The following is a 23,441-nucleotide window of genomic DNA, read 5'->3' as shown; positions in this document are numbered from 1 at the left end:
ATTAGTTTATGAGCTGGCCAAAGTATTCACTACAGATTTAGGCTGGGACATCCAGTGAGTTGGGGGCCAACCTCCATTATGCTCTTTAAAACCACAGCCTGACCTCCTGCATTAAACATTCAGCTTTGGAGAGCTACAAAGTTTTCTGAATCAAGAAGTGGTATAGCTGAGAGCGAGACATTGGCGAGGGGTCCTCAGAACTATGGTGCAGAGTCTGCTGCTGGAGGGAGAGAATTTTGAAGGCACATTGTAACTCAAAGGGATTTGTGCACCCAACTCCTATTTGTATCTTTTAAAATTTGATCCACCAAATATAAAAGTAAAGCCCTGCTGTGAAGAATCACAGGAAGTGGGTGTCTGTGTCTTTGAAATGCTGTATGTAGTCAATACCATATAACTTTATTTTGTCTTTTTGCTCTTCATTTTTTTTTCTTTTCATCACTTCTCCTTTCCATATTTATCTCTCCTGTCTCTTTCTCCACCTTTCCTCTTCTTCTGACTATTGCTTTCTATTTCTTATGTTCTTTGTTCTTTTTTCTTCTTCTTTCTGTTTTTCTCCTACATTTTTATTTCTTTGCTGCTTGATTCTGTGCCTCTCAGCATGGAGTGGGAGAATGACACCAGATTCCAGGAGTTCATCCTGATGGGATTCCCAACTGTCCCAGAGCTGCAAGTGTTTCTCTTCATGGTATTCTTGGCGGCTTATTTGCTGACCCTCCTGGAGAACGTGGTCATCATCACCATGATCAAGACAAACAGTAACCTCCACAAGCCCATGTATTTCTTCCTCAGCAACCTCTCCTTCCTGGAGGCCTGGTACATTTCAGTCACTGTCCCAAAACTGCTGGCTAATTTCCTATTGGAGATCAAGAGCATTTCCTTTGTGGGATGCATGACACAACTGTACTTCTTCAGCTCCCTCCTATGCACCGAGTGCGTGCTCCTGGCAGTCATGGCCTATGACCGGTATGTGGCCATCTGCAACCAGCTGCACTACCCAGTCACGATGACTCACCAGCTCTGCCTACAACTAGCAGTGGGCTCCTGGCTAGTGGGCTTCCTGGCTTCCATGCTGAAGGTCATCTTCATTTCCCAGCTGTCATTCTGCAGGGCCAATGTCATCAATCACTTCTTCTGTGATATCAGTCCTTTACTGAACATGGCCTGCACAGACATGACGGTGGCACAGATAGTGGACTTCATCCTGGCGTTGTTCATCCTTCTGGTCCCACTGTCCATCATCTTTGTCTCCTATGTCTGCATCATCGGCACCATCTTGCGCATCCCCACCACTCAGGGCAAGAGGAAAGCCTTCTCCACTTGCACTTCCCACCTCACTGTGGTTGTCATCTTCTTCTCAGCCACCCTCTTCATGTATGCCCGGCCCAAGAGGATCCACCCTTTTGACTTGAACAAACTGGTTTCAGTGGTGTACACGATTGTCACCCCCATGCTAAACCCCTTCATTTACTGCCTGAGGAACCAGGAAGTGAAGGGAGCTCTGAGGAGAGCTTTCAGTGGTGTGAATGCTGTCCACAAGGTTCCTATCCTGGTCACCATCTCCTAGTAGGACAGAGATTTCCCTACTGGTGGAAAATTAGGAGTGGAGGCAAGAAGGAAGATGTAGCACACTTATGATGGAATTTAAATCTGGTAGTTATGGAGTCTCTGTTTGCAATACAAGATGGGTGCTCAAAAACCTGAGGCAACCACATTGCCAGTCTGTCTCCAGAATCCTCAATACTGAATCTCCTTTCTAGTCAGTATATCCAAATCCTATCTCTTCTTTGACTTCAGGGGACCATAAAATGGCTGAGGTCTAAAAATGTGAATATGGGTTGCAAGGTCCTGGAATTTGGGTTGCATATTAGACCTTGTGTTCCAATGCCAGCCAATATTTGGTGTCTAATAGTCAAAGAGATTTGGAAATTGGGATATAGACTATGGAGTTAAGTCCCCAAGGGAACAGATGGGAGGCCAGTCTCCTGGGATAAAGCTGGACAAAGCCCTGGAAATGGTGTGCTGGGATAACTTTTTCACTGGCCCTAAGAAATCAATGGACCAAATCCAGGGGGTGTTAGTTATTCTGTACTCATGCAGATTCCACAGAAGTAGTGAATTTTCTTGAGTAATAACTGAATAAAAATTGTGTTGGGAGTTGGGTGTCTCCCCTTCAGGTCAGTGTGGATTCAATTCTATAGGATAATTAATCTCCACAGAAAATGATTTTTATATTTTTATAATTTTGATGGATAATATTGATGTTTATTTTTAAGCATTTTTGTTTATTTTCCTTGATTTATATTTTCACCGTTGTGTGATATTTTGGGTTTTAAGCATTTTTCCCCCCAATTTTCTCAGTGGTAGGAAATTTGGGGGAGGGGCAGACAATTATTTAAAGTTTGTATCTAATACATTCTCAGGTAACATTTCTCTTACTTTACCTATGTGTAAATTTTAATTATTATTGATGGAAATATTTTTCGTTGGTTTGGTTGTGTACGATGAAACCAACGTTCACCAGTCTCCACCAATAAAAATCAAATCCTTCCTGGTCTAGGGATAATTACAATAAAACCACATCATTATTTTATACAGGACATTTCCCATATGGGAGATCTATAATGGCTGAACCCAAACCCAATATCTCAGTATGTCTGAACTTTGAAGAAGTTTAAATTTGGCTTCCAAATCTGGAGGTACAGCCCACTTCTGGCTAGGCTAGGAATGCTCACTATGAAATACTCTGAAAATGTGATTGGGAATATCCATGCTTGGAGGGAAATTCAAAGGGGTCTAAAGGATTTAGGCACCAAAATACTAGACAATTGAGTGGATAATTCCCTTAGGTAGGCAGCATAGGTGGTTAAGAGGGATGTGGGTAAGACATCATCTCAGAACAGATTTATTTACATTTCTTTATCCTGACCTTAGCTCCTCATCTGTGAATTAGGATATTTTTCTGTTCTCAGGAAGGAATCCTTTACTGGTTGTGAGCTGCTCAAATACTAGGGAGATGAGGGCCGTATAATTACCAAAATAGATTAAATGCCTGCTCTATTGTCTCCTGATGATTCCAGATCACATGCTTTCATATTACAAGTAATACAGGGTAGACTGGCCCTACAAACCCACCTGGGATCTGAGTGTCAAGCTGGTTTCTTTCCTTCTCAGACAGAATCCTCAGCAACACTGCTTCTGTAGGACAAATTACAGCTTCAATTACCTCGGTGTAGCCCTTATCCCCTTTGCGCCCTGCACTTTGTGACCTCTGCACAGCCCCTTCACCTTCAAGTCCTGATCCTCATGACCTTTGCATAACTCCTCCTTTCCCAACTCCTACCCTCATCTCTGCCTGTACAAACTCATTATCTTCAAATTCTTCCCTCGTCAGATGCTTGGAACTCGGTGAACAGTTCTGATGATGTTGGACACACAGCCAAAGACTTGACTTAATTCTCCACCAGCTGCATTGGATAGGCAAAGCCAAAAGGAGGAACACAATAGTCACTGGTAGCAATAAGGCTGGCTGAAAATTTTCCATTGATGATTTATGACAGACAACTGGGTTTTCAAATAAAAAAACATGTTTATGGAAAATGTCTGCTTTTTGCATTTTTTTCCCATTTTTCATTGGAAAAGAGAAAACCAAAATGGTTCCAGTTTTCAGCTGAAAAAAACCCACAATTTTTGGCCAAAACACCTTTTTTTTTTGGTTACAAAAAATAATTCATTAGCCAAAAATGAGGACAATGTTTAGTTTTCTCTTTTTTCAGTGACAAGTCAAAATTTTCCACTGGGGGAAAAAAAAATCTGACTAGTCCCTAGTTCTAAACACACATGGGAGTAGATCTGTGGAGGAAAACAGGGCTAATATTATACAGGTCCTGATTTTTATGTGTCTGGGGGGGTTTAAGACAGATTGGTGCCTAAAAGTCATTGATTTAAATGGGAGTTACTCATGCAGGGCTGAATTCTCGAAAGGACTTAGGTTCCTAACTTCTATTTAAGCTCCTAACATCTATTGAAATCGATTCCCTTTGAGCATTCAGCCTTTGAAGGCTTTTGAAAAGCTTATTAGGTCAGAATCTCCTCTGACATCGCCTTCCCCCCTTAAAGAAGGGTTGCAGACAGATGTGCATGTGACAGTGAGGTTTACTTTTGTGGCTGGAAAATGAACCAATACTGAAAAATAAAGGAAGAGCGGCATGAATCCTTGTCCTTTCCTTCTGCAGTATCAGGAACAAGGGGAATTAAAATGCAGGGATAATATTAGGCTAAAATTAGAATTCCCTTCTTATTGGGTCAAACCCTGAAGTCCCTCCTCCCTGAAGGACATCACTGTCTAGGGGAGCGTTTCTTGGGGCACCGGGGAGGTTGTGAGATGTTGAGTCAGCAGGGAGGATGGGTAAAGAGCAGGCCATAGCAGGGAAGGTAGTTGTCAGGGGAGCCATTCAGGTATGGCAGGGGGAGCTGGGAAGCGGGAGCTGGTTATGGAGGGGCTGGTCCATAGAACCCAAGGGCTGATGTGCTGAACTGAGCCCCACAGCCCAGCAGGGAGTTTTGGCATGAGGGGTGGACTGAGAGCAGCCCAGTGGGAATACTGTGCAATCTATCACACCCATTCCTCTAACTCAGAGGTCAGAGTCCCATGTCTTTATAGTCAAAGACTGGTGGGTTCTGTCCTAATATAAGGCCCAGCCACAGGTGTATTTAATAGACAAAGGGTGACAGGGGAAGCTAGAGTGACCAGATGGCAAGTGTGAAAAATCAGGATAGGGGGTAGGGGTAATAGGTGCTTATATAAGACAAAGCCCTGAATATCAAGACTGTCCCTATAAAATTGGGACTTCTGGTCCCCTTAGGGGAAGCAGAATCACAGAAAGGGTGAAAGTGACTTGTCAAGGCCCATAGCTCTAAAGACAAGTCAGGACACCTGACTCTCCAGAACAGAGGGCTGTGCTGGGCAAATCTGATTCCTTCATGCACCTTGCATGGCACTTCTGTCTGGGTCAGATGGCAGCTTTCTGGCTCAGTAACTCTCGCATGGGCCTTTCACCAGACCTGGGCAAATAAGGGATTTTTCAGTTTTTGGGAGGTCCAAAAAACTGGAAAATAAAATTGTTTAAGCCTGACCCCAAAATATTTTTTTGGCATATCAAAAGTAAATTGATTTTTGTGTTGCTCGTGAATGAAACATTTCAGTTCCAGTCTGAGCTTTAAAAAAAAAATCCAAGTTGTTTTAAAAATGAAATGAAAGATAATTTTGAAACAAAAGTTCATTTCAACTCAAAGTGTTGAAACTTTTTGTTAAGAGAAAGTCAAAATGAAATATTTAGATTTTTTTGGTTTATTTGGGGTGGGGAAGGGGTCAACAAAAACCATTTGCTGAAATCCACAGAATTTTCTAAAATGTTTTGATCGACCCAAACAGAATTTTTTTTGGGGGGGGAAGTTTTGTTTATTTTTTTTTACCCAACTCTACATTTTGTTATGTTGCTTGCAATGGATGTGGAGGGGAGAGGGGGGGAAGAGGACCAGTTTGTGGGCAGGCAGAAAGAGGATTGGACAAAATCTTGCTTCCACACAACTCCGACCCCAACCCTGAGATAGTGCGGAGGGGGCAGTCAACTGTATCAGCTGGAGATTATCTCCCATGTGGAACCAATGGGAACTAGGGTCCGGATCTTCAAGTGCCAGTCTGGTGTGCTTTGGGGGCAGTGCAGCCACAACACACTCCCTTGCTCCAGGCTTGTGGTGACAATCTAGCCCTCTGCAAGCTGCCCTGTCAGGCCCCCTTTGCTCAGCCCCCTTTGCTCAGAACCTTACTCTGGGCCAAAGTGTGACTTCAGGTCCAGATTTGAGCAAGAGGGGGTGGGGTATAAGGCCTTGCACCAGGAGCCATGTGTCTCAGGTGCACTACTTCCCTCACTCCCATAGGCACTTCAGGGCCACCCAGAGGATTTAGGGGGCCTGGGGCAAAGCAATTTTTTGGGGCCCCTTCCATAAAAAAAAGTTGCAGTACTATAGAATACTATATTCTTGTGGGGGCCCCTGCAGGGCCCGGGGCCTGGGGCAAATTGCCCCAATTGCCTCCTCCCCCCCTCTGGGCGGTCCTGAGGTGCTTTGGAAAATCTCATCCACACTCCCAGAATCTGCCAGCACTCTGGGAAATTCTGCAAGGTTTCTTCACACCCCCTCTTGCTTAGCCTGGAACTTCTAATTAGCACATAGACCTAATCATCTCAGGTATCTTTTTCCCACAGACCAAGCGTCTGCTGATTGCAGATACAAAGCATTCAGCCAGGGCTTTGTCTGTGGACCTGTCCTCATGGGTCACCGAGGAAGCCTACAGAGTGGATACATTTATATGTGTGAGCGTGGGGAGTAAATCAATGAAGATCTTCAGTGAAAGTGCTCTGTTGGAGAGAGCAAATTTCCTATGTCTGAACTGGTTTCATTTGCAGTACACGGAAGCACCGGCTCAGGTATGGCCTGGATGGTGCAGCTCATGTTCCACTCCTAGCACAGTGACATCCCAACTCAGTGCCTCTTGCATCTCTCCACGGCTCTTCCAGGTAGGAGCTAAGGCTGAGATTTTCAAATGGCTCCTAAAGGAGTTAGGTGTCCAGTTCCCCTTGAAATGTGAAGGGATTTGAGCACCTAACTCCCCTAAAATCCTTAAAAATCCCAGCCTTATATCTTGCCCCTGGCTTTGGTGCTTGGGGTCAATTTCTTACACCAACATGTTGCACTTTTGGAGATCAATCTATCCATACAGCAGCCCCATTTGGGAGCTCAGCCAATGTCAGAATGCGTAATTTATGGATGGGGAAACTGAGGCACGTGGGGTTAAGAGACTTGCCCAAGGTTTCAGAGGAATTCAGCGTCAGATTAGGACCCAGAAGTATCTGATTCTCAGGCTCCTGTTGATGGCATTCGATCATGTCTCTCTGGTAAAAATTATGATGGCAGTTTCTGAGAGATGTGTTAGCTGGACTGAGAATATAAAGACACATACACTGGAAGCAGGTCTCATTTCGTCCAATATGGAGCAGGAGTCACACCCACAGACACAAACACACCTCTCAGAGGTCTGCATCAGGCGATAACAACTTTTAAGGTGGGCTGCAAATGAAGCGTCTGAGTTTAATGGCAACTCCTTTATTTTTGCCAGACAACTACTATTGGAATTATAGAGTGTGGGCAATACGAAATGGCCAGGATCCAGATTGCCTCTCTGAGGTGAGTTCCTTCTTAATTTATATATAGGACTGGGATTTTCACAGGAGCCTAAGGGAGTTAGGCACAAGGCTTCCGCTGCAATTCAATAGGTGTTAGGCACCTAACTCCCTTAGCCCCCTGTGAAAATCTCAATCCAGATCTCTCTGCTATGAGGAGACTAGTGTTTGGGAGAGGACACTGAAAAGAGCGATACAGACATCTCCAGTTGTGGGTGACTTTACGGGAGCCGGGCACCGAAATGCCCTTACAAGTGTAGAGTTCATCCTGTAACATGAGGCTGAGGAGTAGCTGAATGCTTGCTTAGATGAGGAGTTGTTCCAAGATTGTTGAATGGCCAAATGATCCAGAAGATGGACATGAAGGTCATAACAATGAGTTGCTAATTGGTAGAATCATGCAACACTTATTCACATATCTTTCTTTTTCTTTCTTTCTTTCTGAAGCCTATTTGAAGTCACTCATGTGAGTCAGGACTACTCATGGGGGTAAGGTTTACTGATTTGGTCTCCATATCTGTTCTTATAAATGTGCACATGTCCAGGGGTTAAGTCATGTCAGGACACTTGGGTTGTATTTCTGGCTCTTCCACTGACTGTCTCGATGTGTGATCACAAACAAGTCAGTTCACCACATCTCTCAGTGCCTCAGGTTTCCCTGTCTTAAATTTAGGTTAATAGTATCTGGCTGTATCTACTTTTGAGGTGCATGGATCAAAGGACAGAACCTCACCTGTTTGTGACTTAGGGGCGAATTTGGAACAACAGTAATTTACACCCACTAGGAATCTGGTCCCAAAGTGCTATGCAAATGCTCAGCAGAGTAAGATATTTAATGCAGGGTAAAAATAATCCAGTTTCCAGTGTATGTAAAATTCTCCCTTACATTACATTTTCCAGTCAGCAACATGTCAGCAAATGTCATTCCTGATATTTAAGGACCTCTCGTTAAGCCCCTCCCTGCAAGACCCTGGTGAGTTGCCGCTCAGGATGGCAATGCGCTGCTTCCTGTGTCATTTCATAGAAGGCACTAGCAGATTTTGGTATGGTGCCTTAGGCTGCTATATTAAGTGGTGCTACTTGGTAGATCTCAAAGCACTAAACCCACCTGGATGATAGGTCACCCCTGAGGGTGTCTGATAGACAATAGCCCTACACCATCTGGCAAGTCTCTATCTGATCCAGGAGTAAAACCAGGATTCTTACTTCTACTTTGTCTCCATCCCACCCCTAGACATCAGATCCCTCTGACCCCAAGTTGTCTAGGGAGTGTCAGGTTTCATGTCACTGACTAAAGACATCACATTATAGATTCTAAGGCCATGAGGGACCAATGTTTTCATCTAGTCTGAAGTCCTGCATCGGACTTCCCTAAATTTACCTCACCTTGAACTAGAGCAGATCTTAACACAAAGAAAAAACATCGTCTTGATTTTAAAGTTGTCAGTGTTGGAAGATCCACCACAACCCTTAGTAAATTGTTCCAATGGGTAATCAGCCTCACTATTAAAAACGTGCACCTTATTTCCAGTCTGAATGTGTCTAGCTTCAACTTCCAGCCATGGGATCGTGCTACACCTTTCTCTGCTAGAATGAGGAAGCCCATTATAAAATCTAGTACTTAAAACTGTAACTAAGGCTATGATTTAGTCACGAGTATTTTTAGTAAAAGTCGTAGACAGGTCATGGGCAATAAACAAAAATTCAGGATCCAAATACCTGTGTTTAAATGGGGAGAGCACTGGCTGTGTGTGGGGGGGCTTGCTGCTGGAGGGCTCCGGCCATAGGACATTCCAGTCAGCTTGACATGGGGACTGCTGCCAGGCGGCGTGGTCTGCGGTTGTGCCATCCGGCCAGCCAGGAACCGCTGCCCAGAGGCAGGAAGTAGCGAGCTGGTGTGTCTGTACCTGGGGCCAGTTCAGTAGCTGGCCCCAGAGCCAGCTGCTTGGGCATTCCTGGGATCAGCCACTCTGGCCCCTGCAGGAGTCAAGGAACCGTGACTTCTGTGACCGCCCTGACAGACACAGAGCCCTAACTCTCATCAAATACCCTTTGAACTGTCTGTTTTTTCAGACTATTTTCATGTCTGCCCTCCTCCCTCCAGCCTTCTCTTCTCTAGACTTAACTCCTTTTGAACATGCTTTATTGAAAATGCTCTATGGGCTAGCAAGCTATTGAATTCACAGCTCCCAACGGGCAACTTCTCTGGTAGCTTCTTGTCTTGCTTTTAACTCCCTTTGTAATGCTCTTTGAGATCTTTAGCTGAATGTTATTTTAAAGGAACTAAGTATGACTATTATTAATATTGCACCATGTAGCTGGGTGCCTAAATTCCTTTAAAAACCCAACTCATTTTTCCTGCAGGTTTCTATCAAAGCCAGAGCCAAGGCTAGAACCTAGACCACCTGAGTCACAGGTTATAGGACACACTGCAATTAAAAACACATGGCTGTCCCATGCCAGCTGACTTGAGCTTACAGGGTTCAGGCCAAGAGGTTGTTTAATTATGATGTAGACATTTGGTTTGGTCTGGAGCCCAGGCTCTAGGAACCTGTGAGGTGGGAGGATCCAAGAGATTGGATGGCCTGAATGTCTACACTGCAATTAAACAGCCCCTTTACCTGAGTCCCTTAGCCCAAGTCAGCTAGCACGGGCCAGCCACGGTGGTCTAACTGCAGTGTAGACATACAGTTAGCATGGTACTAAGAGCACCTTTCTATAATTCTTCTCTTCCTTTATGATTTGCCGTGCTACACTTATTCTGTGAATTATTTTCGTTCTCTGGCCTGTGTTATACAGGAGGTCAGATCGGATGATCCCAGAAGACCCTTCTGGCCTTGGAGTCTATGGCTCTAGGCAATCATTGAATGTTGGTTTTATTACTGTATCTCCAGGTTTTTCTCAAATGTGGAGATAAAGAAGGAAAACCAGAGCAGTGTCCAGGAATTCATCCTCCTGGGGTTCCCCACTGCCTTGAAGGAGGTGCAGATCCTGCTCTTCCTCATCTTCCTCCTCATCTACATGCTGACGCTCGTGGAGAATGTAGTTATTATTGTGACGGTACAGGTGAGCTACCCCCTCCACAAGCCTATGTACCTCTTTCTAAGCAGCCTCTCTTTCCTGGAGATCTGGTACATCACCGTCACAGTGCCTAAGACGCTGCTCGACTTACTGAGAGGAAGCCAGCACATTTCCTTCCTGGGATGCATGGCCCAGCTCTACTTTTTCATCGCTCTGGCCTGCACCGAGTGCGTCCTTCTGGCTGTCATGGCCTATGACCGCTATGTGGCCATCTGTATCCCCTTGCGCTACCCGGCCATCATGACCCATGGGCTCTGCTTCTGCTTGGTTGCTGGGTCATGGGTGAGTGGCTTCACCAGCTCCATGCTCAAGGTCATCTTCATCTCCCACTTGACCTTCTGTGGCTCAGTCATCAATCACTTTTTCTGTGACATCTCACCTCTGCTAAACCTGGCCTGCACCGACATGTCATTGGTGGAGAGGGTGGACTTATCCTGGCCTTGATCATGATCCTACTGCCATTTCTTGTGGTGGTGGCCTCTTATACTTGCATAGTGGCCACTGTTGCAGGGATCCCTACGGCTCAGAGGAGACGGAAAGCCTTCTCCACCTGCACCTCCCATCTGGTGGTGGTGATCATCTTCTACTCCACAACCCTCTTCACCTACGCCTGGCCCAGGGCCATGTACGCCTTTGACTCCAATAAGTTGGTGTCCATGCTCTACACGGTCATAGTACCCTTCTTCAACCCCATCATTTACTGCCTGAGGAACCAGGATGTCAAAAAGGCCCTCAGAAAAATTATTAGGGGCAAAAGTAAACCAGAAAATAATGTTTCTGGGTCTCAGATAGGTTAATGGGAAATGGATGGCTCAGTCAATGGCTCCTGTTGGAGATCCCATGGGATAGATTAGAAGTTGGGTAACCCCCTTGGAGTCAATAGCTACCCTTCCTCTCCTAATAGTTCTCCAGCCCTATTCTTCACTCATTGGTCCTGACTTTGTGAGGCATCAGCTTTACTTGGTAAAGACTCTGCCTCCCAATTACAAGGGAACAGTGCTATATCTTTGTACAGCACGTAAGAGAACAGGGCCCAACTGGGCTGTGGCCTTGAAGTGTTCCCACAGTGGTGAATAAATGAATAAATAAATAACTGAGAGTGCCATATCTACATTTGATATAGAGTCAGGCCATCTATTAATCTATGGTGTAGCTCCACTCATTTCATAATTCAACAGATGGCAATCTGGCCCCATTGACACCAATGGAGTGATGCTGATTTACACCAGCTGGGGATCTGGCCCCACTGATGTCAAGGAGCCATATTGATTTACACCAGTGGGGGATCTGGCCCAGCATTTTTCATTGTACTTCTGTTCTGATTGATAGGCCTGACAGTCTGGGAATCTGTTGGTCTTTAAGGCACCTTTACCCAGTTAAATTGAGATTTTCAAAGCTGCCAAAGGTACCTCAACATGCCTGAGAAGCCCCTGGTGTAGCTTACACAGTCTGAATGATCTGTGATCCTGACAACAGCCTCCCCCAGTGGTCCCATGGTCAGGGACGGCTCTTCCATTAGGCGACCCAAGGCGGTAGCCTAGGGTGCCAGGATTCAGGGGGTGGCATTTTGTGCGCTCCCCACGAAGTGCACGGGAACTTCCAGTTCCGCTCCTGTCATGCCGCTGAAGAAGGACCTTCTGCCAACATGCCGAGAAAAACAGCAGCAGGCAATCGAGCAGCTCAATGACTGCTGCTATCGCCTGGGGCATTTCGGCAGAGGGTCCTTCTTCAGCAGTATGATGGGAGCGGAACTGGAAATTCCTGCGTGCCCTGTGGGAAGCGCACAATATGCCGCCCCCCAAATTCTGCCTAGGGTGCCAGAAACCCTGGTGCCGCTCCTGCCCATGGGATACAACACTGCCTGGAATCGCAGTCTGCTGTAGACCCCAGCTCAAACCTTGTAAAGGGGACCTCAGAAGGCAACATTGCAGCTGTCACCCACCTTGCCTGCAGCTGCAGTATCCTCTTGGCACTGAGAGGCAAGAATGTGGGTCTTCCTCCCTCAGTCTCTCTCATGGCTAGTCTTCTACAGATGGGTGAATTTCACCTATTATTGACTCTTAATTACCTGGGCAGCTCCGATCAGGATCTCCAGGAGCTAACCAAGGTATCTGGGTAGTTTGTGGAGCTCTACTCAGTTAACAAAGTGCCTGGATTTCCCAGGGGATCGAAAAGAATCAGATGTCTAAATTCCATTGAAACTCAAAGGTTGGTGAGAACCCAAGGCCTATTGAAAATCCTGGTCAGCATCAGCTTAGATTCTTTATAAAATGAACGTATATTATAGCTCAATTGATGTAGCTTAACAAAGAGAAGTTTAAAGGGGGACTTAATTGAAGTTTCTAAGTACCTCCAGGGGGAACAAATACTTAACAATGAGCTCTTCCATCTAGCAGAGACAGGTCTAACACCATTCAATGGCTGGAATTGAAGCTAGACAAAGTCATGATGGAAATAAGGTATATATTTTAAACAGTGGGATTAATTAACCATTGGAACAACTTACCAAGGATTATGGTGGATTCTCCATTATTGACAATTTTCAATGTTTTTTTTTCTTTAAAAGCTCTGCTCTAGGAATTATTTTGATGCAGTTCTCTGGCCTGTGTTATCCAGGAGGTCAGACTGGAGGGTTACAATGGTCCCTTCTGGCCTTGGAATCTATGAATCTATAAATTGCATATTGTTAGGATGGAAGAAAAAATAATTATGAAAATGTTTACTAAGGAATGCTTCTACACGGCTGACAACTGCATGATCACCAAAGCTTTGGAGGCAAGATAACGTTGCCAATGACGGACATGAACTGACTACCTAGCCACACCACCTTATGGACATAGCCAGAGAAGGATCTGGGAGGTGCTTGATCTGCAAGGAGGCCATGTCTTTTGGGGATTTGCGATGATGAAGATGATGTTGATGATGATGATTTTGATAATATGCATGTGCACCTTCCTATTTTTCCAGGTTTGCTAAATAAAAAAGAATATAAATAAACAAATATTAGCCGCATACATTATTATGTTTTCCCAATTGAAAAACAGAGCCCAGTAGCACAAAGAAGCACAGGAATACACATCCATACCAAACACACAGCACACAAAACAAACACAACCAAATACCAGCACATAAAGATCCTCCAAACCCCAACAGAAGAGGAAAGCATAAAACCTGAGAGAAACACAAACTTAACCAAAGCAAACATATAATATAAACAGAAAGCAAAACCACAATCAAACACACAAAGACACATAAAGCAAAATAAAGGAACCAAATGAAACCAAGCACAAACATAAAAACAAAACAAAAGAATAAACAAAACACACAGCTAAATGCAATGAAACAAGGTGGATGGGGTCATATCTTTTATTGGACCAAGTTCTGCTGGTGAAAGAGACAAGCTTTTGAGCTACACAGAAGTCTCAGGCACACACCAAGTACAAACTCTAAACACACATACAGATCAAACAAACAAACAAACAAAAACAAAATGAAAAGCAAGCTCACAAAACCCAGCACACGCGCACACATATGCACAAAAGTGAAAGCAGAAATACAGACAACCCAAACACATACCCACCAACCACAAACACTAAACAATATCCACAAAAGTCAAAACACAAACACACCTACATATCACACACATGGAAAAGCACTAATTTCACCGCATGTCAAACTACAAACCTACAAGTTGTGGTTGTGTTGTCCTGCCTGGAAAAGTAAATGATAATTAGGCCCATTGACTTCAGTTAAGTTACTCCAGGTAAAGGAGAGGAGAAATCAGGACTTTTGACTAAAACTGTGTTGCTCTGGATTTAAAATTCTTTAAAGGAGAGGAGAATCAAGTCCATTGGCCATACTGCACTTCTGCTTGTTTACACCATCGTGTGTGAAAGCTGACTCAAGCCCACTACTCGTTGTTTACATCCCTGACTGTCCCTCTTGGTCTGCCTTGGTTTTGTACATTGCACATCCTTCTGTGTTTGGACAATGAATAATTTTGGATGTTACCATAACCGAAGACTGGGATTTTCAAAGGTGCCTATGGGAGTTAGGTGCTGAAATCCTTTGAAATTCAGTGGTAGTGGGATACCTGTCTTCCACAGACTACTTTAAAAGTTCCAGCATAAATATTTATAGTCATTTCTAGTGCTGTCTCTCTCTACAGGAATGTGGAAAATTCCAAATGCTCTGGAGGAAAACATAAGAATAACAATTGCCTAGGGATTTGCAAAGGAATTTAAGGAAATTAGATGCTCAATTCCATCCAGGTACCTAACTCTCTTAAGTGCCTTTGAAAATCCCAGCCTTTTAAAGTTGGGCTCATTTCAGAGTTGAACATGGGACCTGTTGTAATAATTAGACCTACAAATTTACCCTAATTGTGAGCTCAACTGTAAAAAGTATGTGAAAGATCATAAGATGTCACAATAACCTCTAACAACAATTGGGAAAGGTTGATGGGAAAAGGTATAATAAGGAATCAGAAAAACTGAATTAGCCCAAAGAAAAAGACCTCCTGTTGAAACTCAGTGACTGTTTTAAGACTATCCCCGGTAAACAAAAAAAGTGTGGTATGAAACAAAATTGGTATGTCAGAAATGAGGCCTGATTGGTAGAAAAACAATGAAAGGATGGGGTATTCCACCCATCACTCCCTTTTGGGATGCTTCAAAAAAGAAACTTTGGGGGAAAATGGCTACTGGAATGTGTTTTTCCATCATGGCTGCAAGGCCAAGGACAGTTATCACCATCTTTGATACCACCTCGAAGACTGTCAAATAAGGTGTTTTTTTCTCCTTCTAAAAGCTCTCTCCATCTCAAGGGAGAGGGAACAAGGGATGATGTTTCAATGAATAGTTTATTTAATACATTATATTTCAAAGACTTTAACTGTTTCTCCTCCTTTCCTGTATCTTTCATAAAAGGTCAAAGAGGTTTTTAATGGCATGTTTGCCACGGCACTGAGCAAGCTGAGGTCTCTGTATATCAAACCTTGTTTAACATGTTTAATGTTGGACAGTGACTCAGCTATATTAACACCTTCGGCCCATTTATTCCATTTAAATTAATACAACAGACTCCTTAAGATCCAAAGTGAGGCTCATACACCTACATTATGTTGCCATTTAAACACAATGAGAAAACAGAAAACAATCCATCAGTAGATGACCTTGGTGCTGTGATGTCCTGGAAAGGATATCCATCTCTCAATCCACCATCCAAAGGTCTTAAGGCTGCAATTTTCAAGAAGTAGAAGGGAAGGAGGGCCAAAATCAACACTGAAATAGATTTAGGCACCTAGGGCCAGATATATAAAGATATTTAGCTGCCTAACTCCCAACATCATGGGAGTTAGGCACTTGGGCTAGATTCACAAAGGGACTTAGTCTCTTAACAGCTACTTTAGGTGCCTAATTCCCAGATTTAGACATCACTGGTATTCACAAAACCCCTGCTCAGCTGCCACCGAACCCTGTAACTGCCTTACGTTACTTAATACCTAAATGTTTGCAGTTAAAGTTTCCCAGGTACCTGTATTTCTGCCTCTGGACATGCTCATTGCTGCACGGTAGATGTCCAAGAGCCTAGAGGCCCAGTACATTACACGGCCTTGGAACAACATGAGTTTCCTCCACCCTTATCTTGCTCTGACGTTCTAGGTGTGCTCTGAGGACACCTAAGTCCACACCTAGCAGCAGCCTTGCTTCATAAATGTTAGCCCAGCGACCGGGTTGCTCACTATGACAGATACTACAATCACATGCAATGTCTCTAAGGAAATATATGTCATTACGTTTATGTTTCATGGCGGGGCAGGGATTGTATGGACATTGTGTTCTACTCCATGGGGAAGGGTTACTGAAGGTTCTTCGGTGAGTGGGGCATGGGTAAGGAGAATCATGCACATTGTAAACACCTCCAGAGAGATACCACCACCAGAGGTGATTGCATATATGGTTCGAGCTGGATTTCCAGAGATGAGGAAACCAAACAAAAAGCTATTAGCTTAAAAAGGCTGCATTTAAACTGATTCAGGGCCTTCTTTCTGGTCCAGAAAATGGACAGGACCTTCTGTCCTACAGGGTGCCCAATGGTTGCAGAAAGGTTGGAAAGACGTTGGTCTACTAGGGCCCGATAAGAGTGATGAGTGACTCCTGGTATGTTTTGAGTGGGTTTCAATCTGTTTATTATTTTTACTGCAGTTTCTCTGTAATACTTTTGCATTCAGATTAAAGGTACTTGCTTAAAAAGAGATAGGTGGTAACTGCCAATGCATCATTCAGAGCCCTCGGAGAGAAAACAAAGCACTGGCTGTGGCAGTTCGACAGACTGGGGATATCACAGGGGAAGGCAGGTAGCTATTCAGCCTTAAAGTCTCCTGGTCAGAAGGTAGTGGGACAAGGATCCTTACCAGAGACAGGTGGCAGATGGGCCCTGACTGAGCACTTGTGAAGGGGACAATACAGCTGCTGTTCCCCTGAAACCGACACTTATCCGGGAGACCACTGATTCAAGGCCCACCTCTTCCTGATGGAGAGAAGGGATTTGTTGGTGGCTCAGCCACCAGCCAGATGAGTGTGCTAACCACTGGGCTAAGGGACAATCTGATGTGCAGCTTCCTCAGTTGCTATTGTTGACACTGTTCCATTTTAACTAAATAACTCATCAATGGGCCAGCGAGTGAGCGAGAGAGAGAGACTGTGAGCATGAGACAGACTCTGCAGCCTGGTGTTTGGAGCATTCTCCTGGGCAGTGGGAGACCAAGGATCCAGTCCTCCTGCTCTGAGGTTGCTTTAATTATTCACAGTGGAACAGCTCTCACAGGAGGGATTGGGGTCTCCATGTCAGAATAGCCCCTAGCCCAGAGGTTAGGGCCCTCATGTGAGAATTAGCACATCCCTGTTCAGGTAGTTGGTCTCGTCCTGACTTCTTGCAAAAATGGCACAGGTGCCTAACTCTGGGAGACAGTTCATGGCTGATAATCCCAAACAGGGATAGGTGACTCCCTGCAGCCTGGATTAAGATACCACACTCTCCAAGTGGTGCAGGGTTTAGCACTCACCCCTCTCCTTGGCATCTCTCTTTGGCTAGCTTAGAGGCTCCCTGCCTAGCATACTGGCTTTTGTGGATCCCATTCTGAGATGCTTCTCTCTCCTCATTCATTGTAGAGGGAACCTGGGTACCCAACTCAGTCTTTGTGAATCCCAGTGATTTTTGAGGCACTTAATTTCCTTTGTGAATCTAGTCACAGGTTTCGATCTCTAGCTTTTGGGATCTAAATCCTTTGAAAATCTGGCTATTAGGCATTTTTTGAAAATTTTGCCTTAAGTCTACAAGATACACACTCTCTCTCTCTCTCTCTCTTTCTCTCTCTCTCTCTCCCCTTTATCTCTCTGTGTACAGTCAGATTTTCAATGAACATAACTTTCAATGGGAGTTGGCCACCTAAATCCCTTAATCACCTTTGAAAATCCCAGACCTAATCATTGAGCCATCCTTTCAAGCATAGCATCTATCTACTCTTCCTTCTTGGTTTATCTTTTTCTATACTTCTCTCATCTATTTGTCTATCTGCACTTCTGTTATCCAACTGGCATCCATTTGTCTGCCCTGAGTCCATCTACCTGTGCCTTACACACCTGCTCACAATCACACTATTCTATCTTGGATTCATTTCAACTGCTGCTTCTTGCTTCTCTCAGAAGCTGTTTTCCACCTCATTATTACTAAAGTAGCACCTAGAGGTTCCACGCAAGATCAGCTCACAATTTGCCAGGTGCTGTATGTACAGGACAAGAGGTCATGGAGAGTATATAATCTAAACAGACAAGGCAGATAAAGGGTCAGACGGAAAACAACCTGCTGAAGGTAGCACAGCAGATCAGTGAGAGAACATAGGATAGGACATAAGTCTTCCAATACATGACCTCATCCACTAGATCACACTAGCCATCAGAGGCTGATTTCTCTGGACTGATGAACATTATGGCTAGGAGGGTGAGATGATATTGGTTTATCTTGCGTGATTGCTTCCGTTGGGAGAGGTAATGATAATTTATAGACCAAATCTCATGGGACAGAGAAGGGCTGATAATGTGCTAGCTACACCTGCATCAGCATGAGGCGAAGAACACTGCCAGTTCTTCACATTCTTTCTGCACTTTAAACACTCCAAGCTACATAACATTGTTGGGAAGAGTCATATGTGTTAAGGGCAAGTCAATTTTTACTCTAATTGTTATCTTTTTAAGCCAGATGGTGTTTTCCCATAGAATACCGAGTAGTGTTTTACAGAATGAGTCTTGGAGCTGATGAAAAGTCATTAAAGTTTGTCTTCTTTCTCGACACTTCCCTGTTTAAGGGAACTCTTTATGGGAAAGTTGGAAACTTTGATAGCCTTCTTAGAAAACGTTCCAAAAGGTATCACATTCCGGGAGGTGTAAGGGAAGCATTTTAGAAATGTATACATAGGTGACATGTATACATGGAAAATGTCTAGTTACTAGGATGCTGAGTGCATTAAAATAGAGATTAGACAGTGTGAGGAATAATGAGTGGAGAGAGAGATATTTTGATGATGATGACTTTACAGTCTGTAGATCTATCTATCTATCTATCTAGTTGCTTACTTGTCCCTCACCACATATCCTATAGAGGTCTTTCTGAAATTTCTTATTTTGTACAAATTGGTTAAGAGATGCAAATAAAAGATCAGTCAAAATATAATTAGCTTAGATTCTTCAAATGAAATTAATTGAATTTTGATTATTTATTTAAGAAGTGTCATACAGATCACAGCAAGACAATCCACTCTCTTTAGTACATATCACATAATGGAGGTCCAGCCCAAGCCCAAATGCCTGCACAGCTGATTTTTTGCACCGTTGCATGAGCCTGTGTCTGCAGATCCAAACTCTGAAACTTGCTGCTGCACGTTTGGGTTTGTCTGTCTTCTTTCGCCATATAAACATATCTATTGAATCCGACTAGCAACTTGATTGACTGAGTAATAACTGAGTAGAAGGTTGTTATAGGTATCCAGTGTAAGGTAATATTTTGGCTCCTTGAATTCATTTACTTCCTCACTCCCTGGATGCAAATCTGTCTTTTATATTAATTATAGTAACTCCTAGAGTACAGCTTGTTCTGGTCACCATTGTAATAGGATCTGTACAAACATATAGACAATTATCGCTGTTGTTTTTATGCTATAATATTTATGCTACAATAGTGCCTAGAGATGATCCCTTTTCTTCAGCCCAAATCTTTAAGTAATGACCTGTGTACTGGTTTCATCATCATTCATCATATCTTCACCAGTGTTGACATAAGCACAAAGGACACCCAGAATTATTAGTAGTTTTGCTTTTCAAATGTGCATAAGGCCCAGATTCTCAAAGGTATTTAGGGACCTAAAGATGCAACTAGGCTTCGAGTGGGGTTTTAAAAACCACCTAAGCAGGTTAGGTGTGAAACTCACATAGGTAATTTAGGAGCACAAATGCTATTGAATTTCAATGAAATTTTTAATAGTAAGTCACTTAACCACTTTTGAAAATCTCACTGATTAGCATTAGAATTATCTGTAATGTGAAGAAGATTGCCAATAAAATGTAAAAAGGCATTGAGAGAGAGAAAGAACTATGGAATTAGATCAGCAGCTAGGTTGATCAGTTGATAGATGTGTGTATAAGGGGGTAAATCAATTGATCAATAGATAACATATTGATAATCACTAGTAGTAAATATGTTGTTGTTCTGATTATATATTTATTTATTACAGAGCTGGCTGTTAGACATGGAGATGAGAACTCAAACCAGTGACACAGAATTCATTCTTCTAGGGTTCCCCGTAGCTCCTCATCTTTAGCTCCTCTTCTTCATGAGTTTTCTCATTGCCTACACCTTAGTAGTGCTGGAAAATGTCATCATCATCATGACGATTCGGGTGAACTGTCACCTCCACTGCCCCATGTACTTCTTCCTGAGTAACTTTTCCTTCCTGGAAATCTTGTACATCACAGTCACCGTGCCCAAGACTATGGTCAACTTCGTGTCGGGGAGCAAACGCATTTCCTTCATAGGCTGTATGACGCAGCTCATTTTCTTCCTCGGCTTGGGGAACACTGAGTGCATCCTTCTAGCCGTCATGGCCTATGACTGGTATGTTGCCATCTGCAACCCACTTCGTTACCCGGCCATTGTGAGCCAGGCTCTATGTATCTGCATGGCAGCTGGGTCCTGGCTCTGCGGCTTCTTCATCTCTGCATGGAAGGTGTTTCTTATATCTCAGCTGACGTACTGTGGTCCCAATGTCATCAACCATTTCTTCTGTGATGTGTTCCCCCTCTTGAACTTAGCCTGCACAGACATGGCCCAGGCAGCACTGGCAGATTTTGTTGCTGCCCTGTTTATCTTGCTGATTCCCCTCTCTGTAATAATCCTTTCCTATGCTTGTATCATCTCCACCATTCTCCACATCCCCTCCACACGGGGCCGCCAGAAAGCATTATCCACTTGCATTTCACACCTCATTGTGGTTGTTATCTTCTATGCTGCCAGCATTTTCATCTACATTTGGCCCCAGGGCCTTCCATCCCACAACACCAACAAAATTGTTTCTGCTTTCTATGCCATTGTTGTCCCACTTTTCAACCCCATCATCTACTGTCTGAGGAACAAGGAGGTCAAAGAGGCCCTGAAGAAGACTTTCATTAGCAAAGGAGTTCAGCTGCAGAAACATCAGTACACTTAGAAATGGAGGGCATGGGAAGGAAGAAAATGGAAAAAAAACAAAATTGAACTTGACCCAGGGATCGTTGGGTAAAAACCTCTGGTCTTATGTCACAGGTCAAACTAGATGATCACGATGGGCCCTTCTGGCCTTAAAATCTCAGAATCTGTTAAAACCTATCAATATGAGCAGAACTTCAAGTTGAGCATGCAGTTGCACCATCAAGTGCTTGTGTTCTCTGGGGACACAGCAACTCATGCATTGTTCCCATGTCCTTAGCCTACAATTCTGACATTGTTTGTTCCAACATCCTCTTCAATTTCCACCTTCTCACAGTCTCTTAACCTCAGCTTCATTCTGCACCTGCCCTTTATGTTTTCCTTCCAGACATTTTCCCTGTTCTGTCCATGTGTTCCTTCTCCCTTCCCTTGTCTTTCCATTTTCCTAATACCCTCCTAATTTAACTCACCCAAGGGAGAAAGAAATGGTGGCACTCACATGACGTTTGTTGCCATCCTATTGATTGATTTGCTTGTGTTTTCTTTAGATTGCGAGGGACTGTCTGCTAATCTGTGTTTATGAAGAACTGAACATAATGGATTCCTGATCTTGGTTGATCCGTGGATGCTACCATAATAAACATGATTAATGATAAATAATAAAACAACGGATTTGTTTTGTATTTTTGACAAAATGTTCTGTTTTTTCAACCAAAAAATGTGAAACTGGAATTTTTTTTTTAATATAAAAAGCTAGTTTTTCAATTAAAAATAAGATTTTTCCCCAAAAAATGAAAATTTTACCTGATAAGTTATTTTACTGCAAATAATTTTAGAAAATTGAACATTTCCTGCTTTTGGTCTTTCTTCTTGAGCAAAGTCCCCCAAAATTTCACTGGAAAGTATTAAAAAACATTTCCAGTGAAAAATAATTGGCATTTTTCAACCAGCTGTAGCAAGCAACATCATGTGGCCTGAACAATCAATCAAAGCTACCAATGATATCTTGTACATTGATATAAAATTCTCACATTGGCTACAGACCTCAAATTACCCATGGGAATTACTTTGTGAAACATGAATAAGTACAAGCAAATGACAAGCTGTAACCATATATACATATATTAAGTAAATTATTATTTTTTAAAAAGTGTTAATCTTTGTCATGGGTGCACAGGTTTGGTGCTCTGGAACAGCTCTCAATCAGTTTCAGTCAGTACCCTCTTCAGCGTGACAACCCCACACGGTGCACTTTCACTAGAGTAAGCCTCCTTGGCTTCAGTGCCTCCTGGGACAGACCTCGGAGTGTGCAGCACCCCTGTTCCATATTCTGGGCTCCCCCCAGGCTGTCCACCTGGGTAGGACAGTCGGGGAAACCTTACACCCCCCCAAATAAGCCATGCACCCCTACTTCTGCAGTCAGCAATGACTCCCAGCCAGCACTGTAAAACAGAAGGTTTATTAGTTGTCTGGAAAACAGTGTAGGAAAGTTCTTCGTTAGCACAAAAGCCTGAAAGTTACAGTAAAACTCATCTTGGGTAGACCCAGAGCCCCCTGGCTCCCCCTTACAGCCCCAAAAACCAGACGATGGATTCACTTTCAACAGCCCACTCCCAGTCATGTCCAGTTGTCCCTCCATCCTTTGTTCAGTTTCCCAGGCAAAACTTGTCCCTTAGCCTGTACGTTTCTTTCTCTATCTCTCTCTTTTTCTTCTCCAACATGTTGTACCTGGCTGGCTTCTTGTAGAAGTTGTCCCTCTCTCCCCGGCCATCAGTTGCTAAATTACAAAATATTAGGCCATTGTTTGGGGTTCTGGCTGCTAAACCACAGTCAGACCCAATCTTCTAAGGGTCTCTGCAAAGATTAAACACCGTTATCCCACTGCCTGGTTAATCATGCAACACGTAAGGGAAACTGAAGCATGCATACAATATTCATACAAATCATTAAGAACTCCCCCACACTTCATCACAATCTCTAATTAATATTAGGACTTATTCCATTTATTGAAAAGTCCCATCTGGACACATGAGAGACTCTATGATCAGTCTAGATGACAGGTTTCATGGAGATATTATGGTTTTCAGGATAAGGTACTGGACTAAGAGTAGGAAAGTCAATGAGAGTTGAGTGTATATTCCTCCTGGGGATGCAGAGTTGCTATAGCCATGTTAGTCCCAGGATATTAGAGAGAAAAGGTGAGTGAGGTAATAGCTTTTAACAGATCAACTCCTTGTTTCTATCTCCAACAGAAGTTGGTCCAATAAATATATTACCTCACCTACCTTATTCCTCTTGGGGCTCTTTTTAGAAAATCCCAGTCAGAATATTTTGGCTGGACCTTTAAGCAGACGCAGGTGGATTTCAGAACCAGGTTACTTC

General features: G+C 43.5%; 1 protein-coding gene and 2 pseudogenes across 1 annotated transcript; all 3 read left to right on the top strand.

Moving 5' to 3' along the window:
• The first annotated feature begins 601 nt into the window (after positions 1 to 601).
• LOC115638149 (olfactory receptor 6B1-like) lies at positions 602 to 1,567 on the top strand. The gene has a single exon (XM_030539721.1). It carries the CDS (start codon positions 602 to 604, stop codon positions 1,565 to 1,567), a length of 966 nt encoding a protein of 321 aa, XP_030395581.1.
• A 2,837-nt stretch (positions 1,568 to 4,404) lies between these two features.
• Positions 4,405 to 11,119, top strand: LOC115638148 (annotated as a pseudogene).
• An 8,990-nt stretch (positions 11,120 to 20,109) lies between these two features.
• LOC115638147 lies at positions 20,110 to 21,081 on the top strand (annotated as a pseudogene).
• The last annotated feature ends 2,360 nt before the right edge of the window (positions 21,082 to 23,441 follow it).

This window comes from Gopherus evgoodei, chromosome 21 (assembly GCF_007399415.2).
Source record: "Gopherus evgoodei ecotype Sinaloan lineage chromosome 21, rGopEvg1_v1.p, whole genome shotgun sequence".
Taxonomy (NCBI): Eukaryota; Metazoa; Chordata; order Testudines; family Testudinidae; genus Gopherus; species Gopherus evgoodei.
This window is presented reverse-complemented; position numbering and strand designations above follow the sequence as displayed.